The 21,152-nt window shown below is 38.6% G+C and overlaps 1 protein-coding gene across 1 annotated transcript; it reads left to right on the top strand.

The window, feature by feature from the left end:
- The first annotated feature begins 402 nt into the window (after positions 1 to 402).
- Positions 403 to 3,007, top strand: LOC149156651 (transcription factor bHLH100-like). Its single transcript, XM_089444822.1, has 3 exons — positions 403 to 819; positions 2,330 to 2,731; positions 2,831 to 3,007. The coding sequence occupies exons 1-3, from the start codon at positions 403 to 405 to the stop codon at positions 3,005 to 3,007; spliced, it is 996 nt and encodes a 331-aa protein (XP_089300948.1).
- Positions 3,008 to 21,152: the final 18,145 nt, after the last annotated feature.

Here is a 21,152-nt window from a genome sequence, read left to right as displayed (position 1 = left end):
CATTCTTTAATTGAATGATTGACCGCCGATCACTCCAATATCGAAGTGATAGAAACAATAATTCTTTAATTACTTATCGAAAGATACGAAGACCACCCTCTGACGAGCACACGCTATTAGCAGACGACGACGACAGCCAGAACTGGGGACCATCAGTACCCTGAATACCAACAGTCTGCATTTCTTTCATTACATTTTCGAAAGATACGCAGGACCACCCTTTGATTACTTATAGGGATTTAAGACTCCATCGATGGGAAGGAATTGGCAGGTCCTCATTCAGATGTCCTCTCAATTACATGCTCTCAGAACATCTACTGTCTATAACTAGGTACGAAGAAAGGGTTTGGCGAGACGATTTTGTGAGTTCTGTTATAGTTATTATCTAGCCTAACCTCCGTCATGAACACGTTCCCAGTTTTCTCTCCTGCTAATACTGATACCTGTAACGATTCGTTTATAGGCTCTTTGCTTGTGCATTCCCCATGTGAAGCTCATCATCAACCTGCAACCACAAAATGTCCCCCAAGATATTGGCTGTTTGATCAGCCGCCGCCGCCAACTACTGATAACGTCGTCCTGGATGAATACACCAGCAGTCCATTTGGATTCATGCCTGAAGAATATCATCATAGCCAATCCCCCGGTATTCTCCCCATAAATAGCTTAGAGCTGCAGCCGTATGACAGAGAATATTCCGTGCCAACGAGTTCTTGCACCAAAAAGGCTTTCCATAACGCCAGGGAACGGCACAGACGAAAGACATTGAAAGTACTCTACTCCCAACTAAGTTCGCTGTTACCTAATTTAAATCCAAAGGTAAACCTCAAACCTACATCATTTTCTTACCGCTTCATAGTTTTGATAAAAAGTAACTGATCGATAGAGATGGTAGATAAAATTGTGCGATAAAATTTCAAGATTTTCTGTGATTTAATTTTTTTTTGGATAATGTTGAATTTATTTTCATCAAAAATATGATTTAAATATTTTTGACAAAATATTTCTGAGTGAATTCCCACCACGTTTCACTTTCCAAGCAATTCTTTATACGAATGCGAATTCCAATGCAGTTAACTTTGCTGACACTATTTTGCTGACTCATTCGTAAAAGGAGTGGTCTATAATGCGACTTTTTGGAGATTTCGGTGACGGAATCAGGCAGAAGAAATTGAGGTTAAATCTTGATTTGTCACAGTTAAAATGGTTTTTTAACTGCATATTTGGATTCAGCACCTTGGCAAACCCCTGGGACGCTTTGATTGTGCAGAAACTAGCTATCAAACTTGCGATTCCAATAAATTGCTACCGGATTTTGACCGGAAAAACCCACCGGACAGGCATCCAAAAAGTCCCATTATAGACAAATGCGTTCGTAAAATGCGATTCTGTGAATGGATCACTATGAGTCTTTTCTTCTGCTTTTGACTGAGTTCACATAGAGGCTTTAAATTTACTCTTGAAACCAATTTTCTCTTGAATTGAATTCTCATTTGCAGAAGAAATTGAGCATTCCAAATACCGTTTCTCGGGTCCTTAAATACATCCCTGAGTTGCGCAACAAAATCGAGAAATTAAAGAGGAAACGGGCTAAATTGATACTCACACGTGTAGCGTTGTATTACATTATTCTAGATAAGGGTTAGGGAATAGGGAATGTTAATGACTAAACCCGATCAAAATCCGCCATTGATGTTGATGTTGTATTAGTTCATTTATTTCGTGGAAGTAGGGAATAATATAATTTTGAAGAATAGTGTGAACACGCAAGAAGTTGGGAATAAGCACAACTTGGAAAATTTAATTTTTTGTCATTTGATTATCCTATATATATATATATTATTAGACTATGTAAGTATCCGTCACATCACTGCATATCTTATTACAATATATATATATATATCTGTCACTTCACTGTATATCTTATTACAACATATACACATATATCGCATTTCGTATTGAAATGCATTTGCATTAAAATAAATTTAGAGCTTCAAACATATTGATATTATAATATCTACAGTTTCAGGATATCTTATCATAAACAACCTATTTGTTTTTTAAAAAGACCACGAGTTAAAATGCAGAAAGTACAAGTTAGGTTGAGCTTAAAATGCGGAAAGTACAAGTTAGGTTGAGTTTAAAATGCGGAAAGTACAAGTTAGATTGAGTTGGTCTAACCATAAATGGCATGTGCAGGTACAAGCTAAGATTAAGGAAAGTACAATTTAAAATACAAATGCATTTAACTTTGCTGACACTATTTTGTAGAGGTTTTAAATTTATTCTTGAAACTAAGTTTTCTCTTGATTTGAATTCTCATTTGCAGAAGAAACTGAGCATTCCAAATACCGTTTCTCGAGTCATTAAATACATCCCTGAGTTGCTCAACAAAATCGAGAAATTAAGGAGGAAACGGGCTAAATTGATAGCCGCTACCAAACAATCAATTCGTGCAAGCTCAAAATCTGCAACGATTACAGGAGCCGAAGGATTGATTGAATTTATGCGCTCTCCTCCTCTTCTTCTGAACACAGGCTCTCCCGATCATCTTATTGTTACAGTAGGTGCAGGGTTTGGAAGTTCAGAGATGATAGTAACAATTTGTAATTGGAGAGTTGGGATTTTGTTCTCTACGCTTTTGGTCTTTCTAGGAAAGGAGGGACTCGACGTACTCAATGCTTCTACTTTCATTAACCACGATACAGTTTGTCATTATCTTCATCTTCAGGTTGGGTATTTTTTTCTAAATAATCGTCATTTTCTCTTGGGCGTGTCTGCCCACGGAATCAAGGCATAGCTAACAATCGTAGTGTCGTGGTTGTTTCAGATGATTGCAGGAAGAAGTCAAGTAGATCCAAATCTTCTGCAAAAGAAGCTTCTCTTACTGTTTTCTGATAAAACCTCACCACAAAACAGGGCCTCAAAAGAATTGCAGCTTAGTGCCAACGTTTTGAAAGAAGTTTCATGCATTCCGTTCCATGCACAAGGAGCTTTGCAAACTTGAAATACCACAAAGACAAGTCTTTTGCATCTAACACCCAGTCTCCAAACAAGGGAACCGATTGTCAAAGCCCAAAAGTTTCCGCTAAGATTGTAACATTAAATTTTATGGATCCTATTCACTTCATGTTGTTTGTTTCCTATAATTTTTATGATAACGTGGAAGAATATTGGTCAAATTTTTTAGAAATTTTCTGCGAGGTTGCTTTTATGATGTTGAAGACCATTTGTCAAAATTTAAAAAGTATGTTAAAGCCAAATTGGGTAAATATTATAACAGAATAGGCCAAACATAAACATAAATCCCATACTTAAAAAATATTAGAATTAAAATCTGAATATTTATTTATTTAGAATTTTAATTTAATTTAAAATATCATAATTTTGTTGGTTGGTGTAACTTAATTTGCAATGGCCGTGGAAATGAAGTCTAATCGAACTGGAAGTTTTGGGTTCAAATCTTGTGCTTCCCCGATCAAAGTGAGAAGTTGGACATGAAGATGTAGTACTACCAAGATTACAAAAATATATAAAAGATGTTAACAAATATATATATAAGATGTTAATAATTATGTTATTATATTAAAAAATATTATATCACGATAGCTAAGTTTCTAACATAATGTTACGTCGTAACTTTTCATTTATTCAAAATTAGAGAACCAAGCTATGTTTTTTCAGAAGGATCCCCACAACAAGAACACAGACCAAGATAAATGAACATGTATAATAACGGTGTGAGAATAATGAAGAACATAAGCACTAACATATGCTACTTGTTAACTAACACTGATAGAAACGAACAATTGCTAGGATGAATGTGACAAAGTTGCAGATGGAAAAGCATGTAGAGAAGTCTAGAGAAAGAAACTTGTGCTCCACGTACTGACATGATCAATAAACCATATAGGCTCAACGATGCATGTGAGGACCTAACCTAGGTCTTCCAACTAAACCAAATTTATGATTTAATTAAATTACAATAAGCATAAAATAATATGTTTATAACTCTACATTTACTTGATAGAAACATACAAGAAAAAATTTGATCAACAACATATAAAACATGTAAGAGATTTATTTTGCAGCAATTTACATACATGAAACAACAAATTGAAGAATGTGTGTTGCAGTAGTTTGGTTAGGATGCTCTTGGCTCTGTTGGGATGTTCCTCTTGGCTTCTCGACTGAATTTACCTCTTAGCCAACTAAGAATGATTTCCTAACCTAGAGAACCTCCACAGTTTCCTTAGCCCTTGGAGCTCAAGTCCAACCAGTTGTAGTGTGTCCAGTTAAAACCAACACTCTCCAATTGATCCAAGTTTGAGTTATCTCATTTTTCTCTCCATTTTCTCCCTTCTCCTTTTCCACCTTCCTCCCCCAAAATAAAATCCTCTAATCCAAAACAAAGGCCAAGGATTTCCCCTTTTTGTCTCTCATCCTCCTTCCCTTTATGTCTCTTCCTTCCATCCATCTCAACCACTTACCATTAATGCCATGGCTACCCCCCTCATCCTTTTAATTTAATGTCATTGACTTTCCTTACCATATCTTATCCATAAGCAAATTTTAGAAGACACATAGAGAATTGAAATATGATATTTGATTTAGAAATAAATTAGAGAAGACCATATCTTATCCAAAAGTAAATTTGAGAAGACACATTGGGAATTGAAATATGGATAGTTGATTTAAAAATAAATTGGAGAAGACCATATCTTATCCAAAAGTAAAATTGAGAAGACACACTCAGAATTGAAATATCAATATTTAATTTAGAAAAAAATTGGAGAAGACCATATCTTATCCAAAAGTAGATTTGAGAAGATGCCTTGGGAATTGAAAAATAACAAATAATAAAAGTCATATCAATAAAATAAAATTAGAGATTACCAACTGTAGGTATATACCCATATTACTTAATAATTATAAGTCAATATTTTCAGGTTAATTAAACAATGATCAAAATTAGCATGATAGGATCAAGTAGGGCATTACATACACCCCTCCTTCAGAAAACTTCATCTTGAAATTAAAGTGAAAATGACACAAAGAGTTCAAAGGAAGTTTGACAATAAGGCATAATAAAATAGAGAGAGATATAATAGTCAAATTAAGTAAGTTAATCAATGATACCACTTCCCATCAAGAGTCTCCAACTAATATATAGCCCCCTTTCCTCCCTAACCTACTTCTACTCCAATCCTATACATCATCCGCTGTAATATACTATGACATTGGCTATATCGATCTAACCACTAATAAAACCAATATGGCAGAAATGTCAACTATATCGACCTAAATTTCCTAGCAGGAAACTAGCAGTTGTCATCACACATCTAGGGGAATATGTCCATCCTCACCCTCCCACGATTCGAGACTTGGAGGTTACACGATGGGAAATGCCTCAACCCCTCTTCAAAACTAGGGTCAACACCCTAATATGGACCACACTATGACACTGATTGGATACTTTTCATCGAATAATCTAGTGAGGTATTCATGTCACCTATCATATACACTTTACCCATGTCATAATAGTGTACATCAAGTATATACAAAATGTAATACAACAATATACATCATAACATTCCTAATTGGATGTCTCAACATTTCCTAATCAGAAGCGTAGATGTTGGTTATCATATGGTTGCTTTCAATCTGCGGGTTAGTTATCATTCATGCATATACATAACAACAATATATATATATATATATATATATATATATATATATATATATATATATATATATAAGTGATATTAATAATCATGTAATTAAGTCTAGTATCCATGTGCCAATTTTGTAATTCATAACAACATACTAAAAGTAAATATTACATTACATAAATAATTACTGTGATAATTCATTCAATACATTAATCATATCCAAGTAACCCATAAATCAGGTAAATCATACATCAAATAAATTGTAAATAAAATATGTTAATTAACAATACCTAATCCATCAAATGGTTTATATAAGTAGTTTCATCTCTCAAAATAAAATGCATCAATACTACATGATGTTCATAAATAAAACAATATGAAACTACAAATAGATCCTTAGTATATGTAGCTATCTAAGTCAAAATGGGCATCATAGATGCTCAAAAAGTGAGGGTTAGTCATGGCGTATAGTCTCCCCATCGTCCTACGTAGCAGATCCTAGGCTATACTTGTCCGATTGGACCTTAACCTGGTCCACCATGCGACGTAAGAGTTTTTAAACCTGACAGTCCAATATGCATAATGGTTCGACTATTATGGTTCGCACATCTAAGACCTACAAATTTCTCAAATCTAGTTTGTGAGATTCACCACCAGAAACATAATGTCATAGAATAGATACATGAAAAACATCATGAGTTTTACTCAAATGGGGTGGCAGTATAGGACGATAGGCAACTAGCTCAATCTTCTCTTTGATCCTAAAAGGTCCTATAAACATAGGTAGCAACTTCATCCATTTCCCAAACCGATTGGTGTTTTTATTGGCTCAGATATGAATAAAAAATTGGTCTCCTACTTCATAACTTCAATCAGTCCTATGTGCATCGACATAACTCTTCTGTCTATCTTGTGATTCCTCTAACCTTTTTCGAATTTGTCTTACCTATTACTCCATTTCATGAACTAATTCAAACCCAACTATTACTTATTCCTCCAATTTTCCCCAACTCAATGGCATCCTGCATGGCCTCCCATATATAGCTTGATAAGGAGGCATATCGATTGAACTGTGGTAATTGTTATTATAAGAAAACTCTACCAATGGTAAGTACCTTTCCCACTAAATCTGATTATCCATTACATGCATTCTAAGAATGTCTTCCATAACCTAATTTACTCTTACTGTTTGTCCATCTATTTCTGGATGATATGCAGTGTTAAGGTTCAACTGAGTCCCCAACGCTGATTGCAAACTTGTCCAAAACCTAGATGTAAAACGAGAGTCTCTATCAGAAATGATATTTGTGGGTAACCCATGTAGCAGAATAACTTCACTTATAAAAGCTCGTGGCACATCAATAACATCATAAGTGTCTCTTACTAAATGAAATTGGCACTTTGTGTAAATTTATCAACTACAACCACATTGTGCCTTTGTGAACTAAGTGGAAACCCCACAAAAAATTCCTTAGAAATGACCTCCCATTTAGACATAGCGATGTCATGCTGTTTTAGGAGACCTACTAGATGACAATGATGAACCCTCACTCATTGAAATTCAATACATTTGTCGAAAAAGTGGACTATGTCATGCTCCATGCCTATCCAAAAGAAGAGTTTTTTCATGTCTTCATACATCTTCTTCGCTCTAGGATGTGCAAAATAAAGTTCTCTACGTGACTCTTTGAGGATGGTTCTTCTTATACCCCCTTCATTTTGGATGTAAGTTTTCCCTTCAATTATTAATAGTACATCCGGTTCAAGGACATAACCCTCAAACTTTGGTTCTATCTAATTCCCACTCTAGAGTGCTGATATAACCTTTAGATACCAACTATCTTCAAAGAGTTTCTCCAATACACGTTCCCTCAAATTAACCCTCAAGGGTACTAGGGAGAAGGTTCATGGCCTCCTTTTTAGTGCATCAACCACCACATTCTCCTTACCCTTAATGTATGAGATCCCAAAATCATACTCACTCATGAATTCGATCCACCGTCTTTGCCTAGCATTCAAATCTCTCTGAATGAAGAGGTGCTTCAAGTTCTAATGATCAGTTCTTAAGTCAAGGCTTCTCCCAATGAGGTAGTGTCACCATAGTTTCAAAGCTACCATCATTGTTACTAACTCTAAGTCATGGGTAGCATAAAACTCTTCATGTTTCTTGAACTTTCTCGATGCGTAAGCTATTACTGCCTTCTTTCACCAATATTAATCCTAACCCTTGCTTTGAAGTATTTGTTCAAATAATGGATTTCTTTTCCATGTCAGGCACTTGAGGGATCAATTCACTAGTTAGTAACCTCTTTAGTTTGGTGAATGTACTATCACATTCATATGTCCATTCATACCTAACCCCCTTTCGCGGTAATGTGGTGATGGGTTTTGCAATCTTTGAAAAACCTTCCACAAATTTGTGATAATAACCTATTAGCCCCATGAAGTGATGCACCTCATGAGAATTTTTCAATAATGTCCAATCCATTATGGCCTTTACATTTTTTGGGTCAACTGAAATTGCTTCTCTGAAAATGATGTTCCCAAGATAATGAATTTTCTTCTAAAAGAAGGAACATTTTAACAATTTTCCATATAACTGATTTTCCCTTAAGCAAGTCAATACAACCCTTAAGTGCTCTTCATGCTCCTTTTCATTCTTGGAATACACAATAATATCATCTAGAAATACTTGCACAAATTGGTCGAAATACTTCATGAACACACCATTCATGAGACTCATGAATATTGTTGGTGCATTGGTCAAACCATATGGTACAACTACGAACTAATAGTTCCCAATCCTAGATCCAAATGCATTTTTTTGGATGTCACCTTCCTTAATCATCAATTGGTTGTATCGATATCACAGATTGATCTTTCATAAAACTGTTGCTCCCTTCATCTACTTAAATAGGTCATATATTCTAGGTATCAGGTACTTATTCCTTATTGTGGCTCGATTTAAGTCCGTATAATCTATGGATAGCCTTAAGGAACCATCCTTCTTCTTGATGAAAATCACTGGTGCACCCCATGGTGAAATACTAGGTCTAATAAATCCCAAGTCTAAAAGCTCTTTTAAGTGCATCTGCAACTCAAAGTTCTGGAGTGGTCATCCTGTAAGGTGTCTTAGAGATGGGTTCTGCACTGCGGCTTATGTCAATTGTGAAGTCAATCTCCCTCACAAGCAGTAACCCGGGAAATTCCTTAGGGAAAACATCCTCGAATTCTGGCAAAAGTGGAAGTTGATTTAGGGAGGGTTTTTTCTGGTCACTTACGACCTAAGCCACATATAGCTTACAACCTTTTTGGAGACAACATTTTACCTTCATCGTGGACATGAATTGTAGGGACACTCCTCTCTTTATATCATAAATCTCAATTGACCTACCTTCATCATCTAAACAAATCATCTTCTTTTTGAAATAGTCAACCAAAGCTCAATGAGATTCTAGCTAGTCCACTTTGATGATTACATTGTATGTCCCTATTGTTGTGACATATGCCTTCAGCTTAGTTGTACACACCTCGAGGTTTACCTGACATTGGTCAACACTAGGTCCTATTTCTTGTTTTATCCCAGAAGCCATTTTGGCTTGTTTAAAGTCTGTGTGCTCATATGCTGCCAACCCACATTTTTCTAATGCAACTCGTGAAATGAAACTATTTGTAGCATCATAGTCCAACAAAATTTTAACTTTTACATTTTTTATCATACCTGAGGTTTCTTTCAAAACATATTGATGTTCAACTTGTTGGTTATCAACTATTGCATGGATCTGATGGTGGCTTTTTGCTTCCCCCATTGGTGCTTTTATTTCTCTGTAGTTTTTAGCAATTTGTAACTCAGGACAGTTGCGCTAGTAATGAGGTCCCCTGCTTCCCCAACAAGGGATGTGTGGTCGAATCTAAAAAGAATGTTATGGAGTTATTTGGAAAGATTTACTTTCCCTGAGAACTCTGCCCTTACTTGTGGACCCTCATGTCTGACTATGATTTCCACGAATCCTAGAAGTTTTCGATGAAGTTGCACTGGATCCATTAAAATCCACACTATTAGTGCTCTAGGTACAACCACGTTTCCATATGGTGGTGGCCTGAAACTTCCTCCCTTGGAGAAGGTACAACGGGCCTTCCTTGTAAACCTTGATTGTTGTGGAAAAATTAATTTTTTTCCACCTTTTAAGTGTAAGTTCTCTTCAACATGATGATCATGTTCAAAAACATCTGCAACGGAGGATGGTTTCCACATTTGCACCATTTCCCTAATCTTAGAATTCAATCCATGAATGAAACTATTTTCTTGGTGCTAATGAGTATCCATGTAGGAGACATACTTGATGACTTCCATGAATCTCATCTCAAATTCCTCTACCGTGCATTTTACTGATACAAAAACATGGAATGCTCGTACTTGTTTGTTATGCTCTTGACCTACGAGAAATCTAGAATACCATAAATACGAAGTAATATAGCCCAAAACACAAAATTATCACATGAAATGAGAAAAACTACAAAGTATTTTATTATTCAGAAACAAATTCAAAGTTTACTCGCCTTTTTGAGGGGGGAAACCTCCAACAGAGCAGAGATCTATTACTGATGGGCTTCATTATTGCAACAAGAATGTTGCAACTCCCAAGGCTACCGACTTTAATTATCAACCCGGGGTTCGTACAAACTTAAGAGGTATCGACACTATATTTGGAACATACAATGTGTCCTTCCTTTGTTGTCATGAAGTAATGGAGTGCATGTACTGAAGTCAAATCCTAAACTAATTGTAGAAAATAAAATGTTCAAAATGGAACCTTAACCTATTTGCAAGAAATAAAGTACAAGGAAAGAAACCTATTCTAATTGCATAAAGATCATTAACTAAATGTGAAAGAAACCTAGCTTAACCCTATTTATCACATTTGATGATTTAAACTAACTGAGTATGAAATCTGATCTAGAGAGTACTAATTGTTGTGTCCATGTGTAAATATAAAATGACTCTTTTTTTAAAATCTTTTTGCTTTTAAAATGTAAATGCTAATCTTTCATTGATCTTTGACAAGGGAGACAAGTGTGGAGAAAGAGGGTTAAAATGGTCTTGATGGCATGGAGGTCAAGTAGAGGCCTAATCCCAGCTTCAATGATTATTTTTCTCAATTCAGGCTCAAAACAGGCTTTCCTACAGGATGCTACAGGATTTCCTATAGGATCCCCTAATTTACTACAGAATGTTACATATTTTCTATATGAAATTATAATTCATCGAATTACCAAGAAAATCGAATCCAAATTGGATGGTACAAATTTTTTTATTGACTAGGATTTCTTAGGTCCCCATTCCAAGTGGAATCACTCAAAAAGACCTTTGTTAACCCATGCTAAAAAATAGAAAAACATTACGAGTTGAAAATCTAGAAATTCTAGAATTAGTGAGCTAGAAAATCTAAAAGATGCCTAACCTAATCAAGTGAAAATGCATTGGGGTAATTTTTGTTATGAACTAGAATGTTTTTTTGATCTAGTGCAAGTGGAACCAACTCGATTGAAGCTCATTAGCATGCTCTAAAAAATAGAAGAAATTTACTGTTCTTTGCCACAAAGGAGTTCCAGAAATCTAGATTTGGGAATAAGAAAGCTAATCCATGTAGTTCAATGATTACTATGACATTAAAAAGCTTTTCAGAGGATGAAATGATGCTTGTGATCCTGCAAAAGAACTTACATTAACCATTTAACTCAATCCTACAACAAGAAATCATTAATACTAAATGCAGAAATAGAAAGAAATAAAAACAAGAGATGCATGTGAATAAGAAGTGAAAAGAAGAAAAGAAAATTACACAAAAGGGCTTTGAGGTTCCTAAGATGGCCAAGCCCAAGGAAACTCAGATACCTATGGAAGAGAACGAGATTTAGAAGCTGAACGTGACACCAATCTTCATTATTTTGATTAATACAATGGAGCTACAGAAATACAAGTTCTCTCCATAAGAACGCTAATGAATATCTCCCCCTAGAGGCAAATTCAACTTGGTACTTATACAAAATGATTAGGAATCATTCCCCATGAATGGAGGAAGTTTTCCCCACCACAATCCCTTAATTAATGGATCTGGTCCCCAATACTAGGAATCTTGACAACGAACACATTCCTAGATTTTCTCAATCATTGGAGTTCCTCAATCTGTGGCATAATTCCATAATATCTTGTTGATTTATTATTTATTATTGATTCTCCTGTAGTAGGGAGAAAGTCCCTAAATTATCTCCTCCTCTAAATCTTCATAATCTGCCCAATATTCTCATAATATTCCACAAAAAATAAATAATATTAGACGCAGATATGCAATTATTCATAAACCTTCCTAACGAATATATTAAATTTAAAAATGCATTATCTAATGCAAGAAGAGATGTTTAATGTGCTGAAGGATAGTCATAGGCCTTAATTTATGTTTAATTTAGAGGCATGGGCCTTAATTTATGTCTAATTTAGAGGCCCATCAATTACAATAAGACTCAATGATCTTCGCCTTACTAAATATGACTATTTATAGCTAAATGACATCCAAAACCCTAACTACTAGTCGTCCCTTGCATAACACGGGTTAACCACTTTATAATTATGGCCCTGATGCGGGTGCATATAACCTAGGTTAAATTTTTACTATAGGAGTTAGTTCTCAAATATCGGATTTAATTAATTAATGTATTTTTCTATAGTTTTTAAGAGAGAATGGTGATTATTGTAAATACGAGAAGATTCAAGAGTATTGTGGATAGTTTGAGAGGATTATGGATTAGTTAGCTCTTATCTAGGGATAAGGATTTGGATGAGAGATTTTAGGTATCAAGAGAGATATTATTGGAGTTTGTTGAGGGATCTAGAACCTGCTTAGGTTCTAATCCATTTGCATAAATTGAGGAGAGCCTATGAGGCATGTAAGATGTAGAAGTGTGTGAGTGAGTGTGAGAAATGAGAGGCCAATCATTTGGGCCATGATTTCTCCTATAGATATTTTCTTCATTAATTAATCATTTGTTGAAGATTTTTATGTGAATATGCTTGGTGTGGTCTTCAATTAATTCTATTGCTTTTGTGAAGACCTATGGTTAGAGCGCTGCACCAAATTTTGGTATCAGAGCCGCACGATTGAATTGTTGTTTTGTTTGAATTTGTAGCAGTAATTTGAAGATGTTGAATATGTTAAGGACGAACACAAGTATCAAATAATTCTACCCCACTCGTCAAGTCCAAGGATCGAACACCAACAACGAAGAGAAAAATTGACGCGGTTCTTGCAAAGTATGATGATGTTAGGCCGTCCACTGGAACACTAAGTTTGGATTCTCTGTAGTGACAATGCTCATTGCTAAGTGCCCTAGAGATTACAATAATGAAGAAGAGGTCTTGTAGCAATATGATATGAATATGAAATATAGACCATCCATTGGATTTCCTAGGTTGGAAATGGATCATGTACGCATGCATCGTACTCATATCCTGATTTCGCCTTTCTGTTTCTTCTCTTGGATAACCATTAGCTCACCCAATCAGATTCCTCTACTGGTTCAATAATACCAACATCCAAGATCTTATCGAGCTCTTGGCACACCTTTTCTTTATTCTTTGGATTTAGTGGATAAGGTGTCTACTTGAAGGGATTCACATCCAGTTTCAACATAATCTTCATAACACCTAAATCTCCTACGATCCCCTTCAGATCCACAAAATTTTTTGGGAAGAGATCTTGGTATTCACGCAACAGTTCAGCCACCTTATCAATTTTATCTTCATCCCAATAGTCTACTATCTTTACGAACTTGGGCTCTACGTTAGACCCGATGTTTACTTCTCTAGTTTTCAGAGGCTCTGATATATCCAGGTTTTCTACTTTTAGTCCTTGAACTTCTCATTTTCCTTCTATCTCTCGAATTTTAATATTCCATGGGTCTTCTTCTCCCTCTTTAGCAATCACATTTTAACATTCCAGCGCATGGCACAACTGCGTACTCTAATCCATATGAGCCCATTCAACCAGCTCCTTAGGCATTCATAATATAGCTTCTTTTATCTCCTGGAGCACTTCATCAATGCATTCAAACCCATCCTCAAATATGAAACTCAATAAGAAACTCTCTTAAGATATCCCATTCATCTATCACATGGTGAAGCTCTGTTCCCAAATACCAGTTCATTGGGATTGTATCCAAGGTATGATAAAAAATGTGCACCCATTCGGGTTGTGGTTCTGTTCCCAAGGCCTTTATCCATCGACCCAAATGATCACGTAGATCATCCTTCCCACTATACTTTTCTGTCATCCAAGTATTAGCACACCCAAACCTTAATTTCATCATTCTTTTGTATTCCTTCCATCCAGCAAATCTCTCCTTGTGTGTACCCCACCAACGGGAAAGCGTAGCGCGCAACGCCAACTTGAGTTCTTGGAAGCAATGTTCTTCCGATACTTCCCAAATTTATCTAAAAATAGATCCACATCAATCAAACCATGATATTGTGGAAGCTTCCTTACTGATGAGCCCCAAATTTTGGTAACAATTTGGGCTCATTTGGCCTACTTACCTTGCTCAACCCTTCATTTTTTATCACTTATGCATCACTTCTTAGTATATTCGTGTTATTTGTAGGAAGAAGGGCAGTCATTATGCCTATGTGGCTAATACATGATGATTTCAGGTTTTTTGTCATTAAATGGAGCAAAGACCATGTAAATGGAGACAAGAAGACAGCCAAGGTGGCATTGCGGGTTTATAGGGAGGTTGTCCACAGCCTTGAATGACCTCCCTTGTGATCTCCACCCCAACTCCAAGCTCCAACAGCTATCACCACCGAGCTAGAAGGCAGCCAACAGATTCTACAGGAACAGCAGTTTACTTTCAGTTGGATAGCCAAGCTCCACTAATTGAGGAAGCCAGCTTGGCCCTCATCATGTATAAATATTAAGGCTGTAGCCTTCGATGAGACTCTTGAACTTTTGTTATAGATTTTGGATTACGATCTGTAGCTCTGTTTTTTCTCTTTGTAAGCCAATTTTGGCATGTTGTTAGACTCATGATTATGATATTTTAATAAAGGCAGTCAGATTTGGATTCGATTCTGAGTTCTTAGGGGAGCTATAGCTCTCTGGTTAGGGCCCAGCCTGAGAGCAATAGACCTCCTTTCCTTTGTATTGTTACTTGTCTTTCTTTTATCATTGCATTTCTTTCCTTTACTTGCACTTGAAAAATACAGTTTGCTGAGTTGACTGTTTCAGTTTGGTTATGTAGGTTAGTTTCATGAATGCAGTTGTTTCAGTAGTTCAGAATTAGCGTAGGGAGATTGAAGTTAAGTTGAGTTCAAAAAGGTTGAATGCATGCTCACTTTCACCTCTGTTTAGGGACCGGAAGTGTAGACCGTGCCAACTGCCAAAAAACACTGTTTTAACATATGCATGCAAGTATTGATGCACTGTTTTCGATTGAAGAATTGTCCATGCGATTATATCTTGAGTAATGACTCTTGGGTTCAGCATCATGCACGAATTCCTTTCAACTTACATTGCTGTTCTTTGATTCCTAATAAAACAGTTAGAATAGGTTGGTGAACTTTCGCTTACATGCAAGATAAGGGTGATTTGTTTCATTTACACTGTGCAGCACCACTTCATCGTGCTCTTATCCTTCTGAACTGTACCTAAGCCACCTACTCATCCTCTGTTCAGCTCATTTGCCTTCCAACCCTTCTACTGTCCACGTTGCTCAATCTTTTTGACCTTCCATTGCCCCTACCCTTCTATCGACCAACCAGCTCTATCCACTCTCTCTCCACCTCATCTATCTGTCCATAGGCCATCTCAAGCTCCTCTTTCATCTTACCCACCCATCCACACAGCTCCTTCACTCCTCCATCACCCAAAACTCCGACTGTAGAACATCCTGTAGAAGTTAGCAGACATCCTGTAGAAATCCCGAGTTTCCTGTAGGATCCCCTGCAGACATCCTGTAGAAGCCTGCAAACACGGTTGCCAAGCACATGAATGTTGTGGACTCCTGTGGATTGATGTGAGGGATCTCCTGGAACCTCTTAGAGTCATCCTGACCTTTCCCAAGCCTTCCTTCCCTTCGAACTACCCTTGCACAGTCAAGACCTAGTAAGAAGCACAATCACAATAACTCCACCAACTTGAGAAAAAATACAAAAATGTGTTCTCTTCAATGAAAGTAGTTTAAATTCATGCATCTCATCTCACTAGAAGTAATGGCATCATTTCTAGAATTTTGCACTCCCACCATTGCATCATAGAGATTAAACTAGTCAGATTAGGGTTTACTAGGGTTTCCATGTTTGGTTGGCTTTCAGTCCATTCTTGCAAAGTAGGTTAATTTCCTTTGAGATAGCCTTCATTCATCATTTAGAAAGCTTCTTTTGAGAACATATAGAAGTTGGCTTGAGCCCTAGCGGACTTGTGCCAGCTGACCAAGTGACAGCTGCGACAAGAGCTAGTACTTGTGCATACAGCACCGTCGCTTCCAAGTTTGTTACGAACTACCAGGTTGATAAAATTAGAGAAGGAAGCTCCAGGAGTTGTAGCATTATTGCTACAATACTGGAGCCCACCATCTTTTTGGCGCCGTTGCCGGTGAAGCGTCAGAGTATTAGTAATTGTTTCTTTTCTTCTATTTTCTTACTCTCGCCTTCTGCCAAGTAGTTTATTTCATTTCCATTCTGCAAAAGTAGCATAGACATTTCCTGCTTTCATAGATTAACATTTCAATTCCGCAATTTCAATTCTGCAAGCATAGATTAGCCTTTCAATTCTGCAAGCGTAGACTAGCATTTCCACTCCTGCAATTCCATTTGAGCAAAGTAGATTAGTCCTTTCCTGCTTTCATTTCAATTCTGCATTTTTATTTCAGCAAGATAGTTAGTTGTAGATCAATCTGTTTCAGTTTTGTAGGTACCAAAGAAAAAAAAAAGCAATCAAAAAGTCTTTCCATTTCATGCCTCGTAGGAACCGAGATAAAACAGGCAAATTCCTACCCAACACCCCCACCACATCACTGAGTCACCCTTCTCTCTTCTTCGGTGACAGTGATCCAGAAGAACCTATAGGTGAACCTCCTGAGATATACGAAGATCCTATAGTAGAAGAAGAATTAGAAACCATCCCATCTGAAGCTATGGCTGACAATAGAAGAGAAGATGAAAGAATAGAGGGTGTCTTCCCCATCCGAGAAACCAATGGAGACATGAAAATGAAAAACATTAGTCCCTCCGCTCTACCTCACTTCCATGGACTGACTACTGAAGATCCTGATACCTTCCTGTTTGAGTTTGCTGTCCTTTGTAGAACCTATGACTATACTGAAGATGAGCAGAAGCTGAAACTCTTCCCTTCCACTCTTAAGGATGCAGCATTACGCTGGTTCATGGGCTTACCTGGGAATAGTATCACCACTTGGGCTCAGATGCAGCAAGCTTTCAATACCAAGTACCAGGACTATTGTAGGTCCAAGGAAACCAAGGGAGAAATCTTTCGGATGACCATGGGAAATGATGAGTCCTTAGAGGATTATGAGGAGAGGTTCCAACTTAGCTATAAGCGGGCCAGGTGCACACTTGACCCTGAATCTCTCAAGTTGGTCCTGCTCCGAGGAGTCCCTGAAGACCTTTTAGATACCCTTCACATGTTAGCTGGGGGGGATATTTACCAGCTTCCTTATGAGGACATCAAGACTATGTTCAGAAACCACTTTAGGGCAGCCCGGAAACGAGGTAGAGGAAACCCTCTCTCAGCTGGTATTCCTTTCTCCAAGCATGAGTTTGTAAATCAATTAGAAGATCTTAAGAGTGAGGTGAGACAGTCCATCGTCATGCAACTGGACACATTCAGGATCCAGCAGAAGAAGGAAGAAGCTGAGAGGGCCTTGGCTATCTTCTGCCCTAGATGTACAAGGAGACACCCTAAGAACGAATGCCCATTGCATTCGGTTGAAGTGTGCTTCGTTTGTGAGGAGGACCATCCCACAAATGAATGTCCAACCTTACCTGTGTTTAAAGCTATGTACCAAGGGGCAGAAGCTCCCACTGAACCTCTCTATTTCCTCAACCAAAGGAGGCCGCAAGGACCTAGACCTTACTAGCAGGGGATGCAAGGGGCACCCCAAGCTTATTACAGCCCCAACCAATCGACTCCTATGCCTTCCTGGGGTCCCCCTGCTCATCCTTCCTGGTCTATGCCTCCTCCATGGTCTTATCCACCTCAGTACCCTACTCAACCCACTACTCATTCATATCATTCACATGCCCAGCCACAACCTCAGTGGAATGCACCTCAGTCGGGGTGGAGGCCCTAGTACAACACTCCTCCCGCCATTTTGCCTCCACCACCAGTTCAACCTCAACCATTACCTCCTGCTCCTCCAAGGAAACCTCAAATGCCTACTCAACCGAACCCGAACCCCAACAATAGACAGGCCCAGCAGGTATACACTGGGGAAACATCATGTCCTACCTATGCTGTGGAGATCCAGGAGATCAATCTTCGATCTGGAAAGACTCTTCTGGATCGCCAACCTCCTCCCCCAGAGGACGAGGAGGATAAACAGGAAAGTGAACCAAAGGCTATTCCACCCTTTCCTGAGAGACTAACAGCCACCACACAACCCAACCCAGAGGAGGATGAGCTTCTGGGAGAGCTCAAGCAGTTGTGTGTCAAAATACCACTTCTCCAAGCCATCAAGGATGTGCCAATATACAACAAACTGGTTAAGGAAAAGTGTTTTAAACACCCAGGCAGGCGAAAAAGAGATGCTTCAACCATCAATGTCTTAGGACAACTGTCTGACCTTATGTTAGGACAAGTCATCTGCCCAAAGTACCTAGATCCTTGGAGTCCTGTAGTAGATGTCCACATCAATGGCACCATCATACCTCACACCTTGATTGATTTGGGGGCTGCCATTAATGTGATGACCAGGGATACCATGCTCAAACTCAATCTTCAGGGTTCCTTGAGGAAGACCTCGACAGTACTGCAACTAGCAGATCGCTCCACTGTGACTCCCGAAGGGATTGTGGAGGATGTCTTGGTCTCGGTCGACTCTTGGGAATACCCTGCAGATTTCTTGGTTCTGCAACCCAAGGCAAAGCTTACTGGATATCCTCTCATTTTGGGAAGGCCTTGGTTAGCCACTGCAGATGCTTACATCAGTTGCCATGCAGGAAACATGACCATCAAAAACGGTCCTATGTCCAAGCAGCTAGTCCTATATCCTCCTGCCCAACCCTCCTTAGAGCATGACTTACCACTGTGGTTGGAGGAAGGAGAAGAGGATGAGGTGTACTCAGCACCTTTGTGCACCCCAGATACCACTAGAAGAGACCCCCCAACCGAGGATGACTTGATCGAGACTTTGATCCAGAATCCACCTTCCGGTGCACTATCCTTAGAGAAATTGGTGGAGGACGCCCAAGCCAGCACCTTAGTGGACCTTTGTGCCACCAACCCTGTCACTCCCAGAGTCAAGAATGTGGAGTTCGGCCCTGAGAGAACGTTAAAGATCAGCTCCTCCCTATCTCCTTCCCAGGAAAAGGAGCTGTGTAGCCTGTTGACCAGCCATCTAGAAGCTTTTGCTTGGAGCTATAAGGAGATTAAAGGAGTCCATCCCTCGGTCTGTACCCATCACATATACATCAAAGAGGGTTGTAAACCGGTTAGGCAACCTCAGAGGAGAATGAACCCAGCCCTTAAGGACATTGTCAAGGAAGAATTGCAAAAACTGTTGGATGCCGGATTCATTTACCCCATCTCAGATAGTGAATGGGTGTCCCCTCTGGTGTTGGTTCCCAAGAAAAATGGGAAGTGGAGAATCTGTGTGGACTACCGAGAACTGAACAAAGCTACCAAGAAAGACCATTTCCCTCTACCTTTCATAGATCAAGTGTTGGATGGACTGGCAGGAAAGAAGTTTTTCTCTTTCCTGGATGGGTTTAGCGGGTACAACCAAATCCAAATCAGCCCGGAAGACCAAGATAAGACCACCTTCACTTGTCCTTGGGGTACCTTTGCCTACCGAGTTCTTCCCTTTGGGCTATGCAATGCTCCTGCTACCTTCTAGAGAGCTGTCTTGAGCATCTTCTCGGAGTTGGTCGATGATGCGGTGGAAATCTATATGGATGACTTCACTCCTTATGGGTCCAACTTCCAAGAAGCATTGTCCAATCTAGGAAAGGTCCTAACCAAATGCATTGAGATGAACCTGTCCCTTAGTCCTGAAAAATGTGAATTCCTGATGACTGAAGGGACTGTGCTAGGCCATACCATTTCTTGCCAAGGGTTACAAGTGGATCCTAACAAAATTGCTCTCATCAAGAAGGTTCCACCTCCCCAAAAGGTAAGGGATGTCCGAAGTTTCTAAGGATTAGCAGGGTATTACCGGAGATTCATTAAAGACTTCAGCAAGTTAGCCTCGCCATTGTTTGGTCTGTTGGCAAAAGATGTGGAGTTTAAATGGACTGACGATTGTGAGAGGGCTTTGAATGAATTAAAGGACAAGTTGGTGTCAGCCCCAATCCTGAGAGGCCCAAATTGGGCCCTACCTTTTCACATCCACACTGATGCCTCAAACAAAGCCATAGGGGCAGCTTTAGGACAAGTTGAGCAAAAACTCCCATATGCCATTTACTTTGTTAGCAAAAACTTGTCCAAAGCCGAGCTGAATTACACTGTAACCGAGAAAGAATTCTTGGCTGTGGTCCATGCATTGAACAAGTTCTGACATTATATTACTGGCTATCAAACCTTTGTACATACGGATCATGCTGCAATTAGATATTTAATGAATAAACCAGATGTGAATGCTCGTATTATTAGATGGTTACTTTTGTTGCAGCAATTTGATTTGACCATTGTTGACAAACCAGGTAAAGAAAATGTTGTTGCTGACTTTTTATCTAGATTGGATTTGTCTGCAGATGAGGATGGAACAGTGGATGACCAGATGCCCGATGAACATCTGTTTGCTATCTCAGTACTCTCTCCATGGTTTGCTGATATAGAAAACTACCTTGTTTCAGCACAGTTCCCTCCGCACCTATCTTCAAGAGAGAAGAGCAGAATCATCAGAAAAAGTTCCTCATTTACTTGGATCGGGGGCAATCTGTTCAAGCTTGGCCCTGATCAGATCTTAAGGCGTTGTGTGAGGGAGGAGGAAGTCTTTGATATCCTCCTCACCTGTCATGATGGGCCTTGTGGAGGACATTTTGCAGCAAAGAGGACTGCCTTCAAAATTCTGCAGGCAGGTTACTATTGGCCCACACTTCATCAAGATGTCAGAAGATATATCAGCCAATGTGACTGATGCCAAAGAATGGGGAAACCGACTCCAAGGGATGAGATGCCTCTCCAACCTCAAGTGACTCTTGAGCCATTTGAGAAGTGGGGTATGGATTTTGTGGGTCCAATCAACCCT

The sequence above is a fragment of the Pinus tabuliformis genome, chromosome 9, assembly GCF_031772625.1.
Source record: "Pinus tabuliformis cultivar Carrire ecotype Pingquan chromosome 9, CPIR1, whole genome shotgun sequence".
Taxonomy (NCBI): domain Eukaryota; kingdom Viridiplantae; phylum Streptophyta; class Pinopsida; order Pinales; family Pinaceae; genus Pinus; species Pinus tabuliformis.
Note: the sequence above shows the minus strand (reverse complement) of the source record. Positions and strands in the feature narration are given on the sequence as shown.

Excerpts from the sequence above, each read along its gene's own strand:
- LOC149156651 (XM_089444822.1), top strand. The coding sequence starts at position 403 with ATGAACACGTTCCCAGTTTTCTCTCCTGCTAATACTGATACCTGTAAC. Across the intron at positions 820-2,329 it reads TACCTAATTTAAATCCAAAG|AAGAAACTGAGCATTCCAAA; the intron begins GTAAACCTCAAA and ends TCTCATTTGCAG. Across the intron at positions 2,732-2,830 it reads GTCATTATCTTCATCTTCAG|ATGATTGCAGGAAGAAGTCA; the intron begins GTTGGGTATTTT and ends TGGTTGTTTCAG.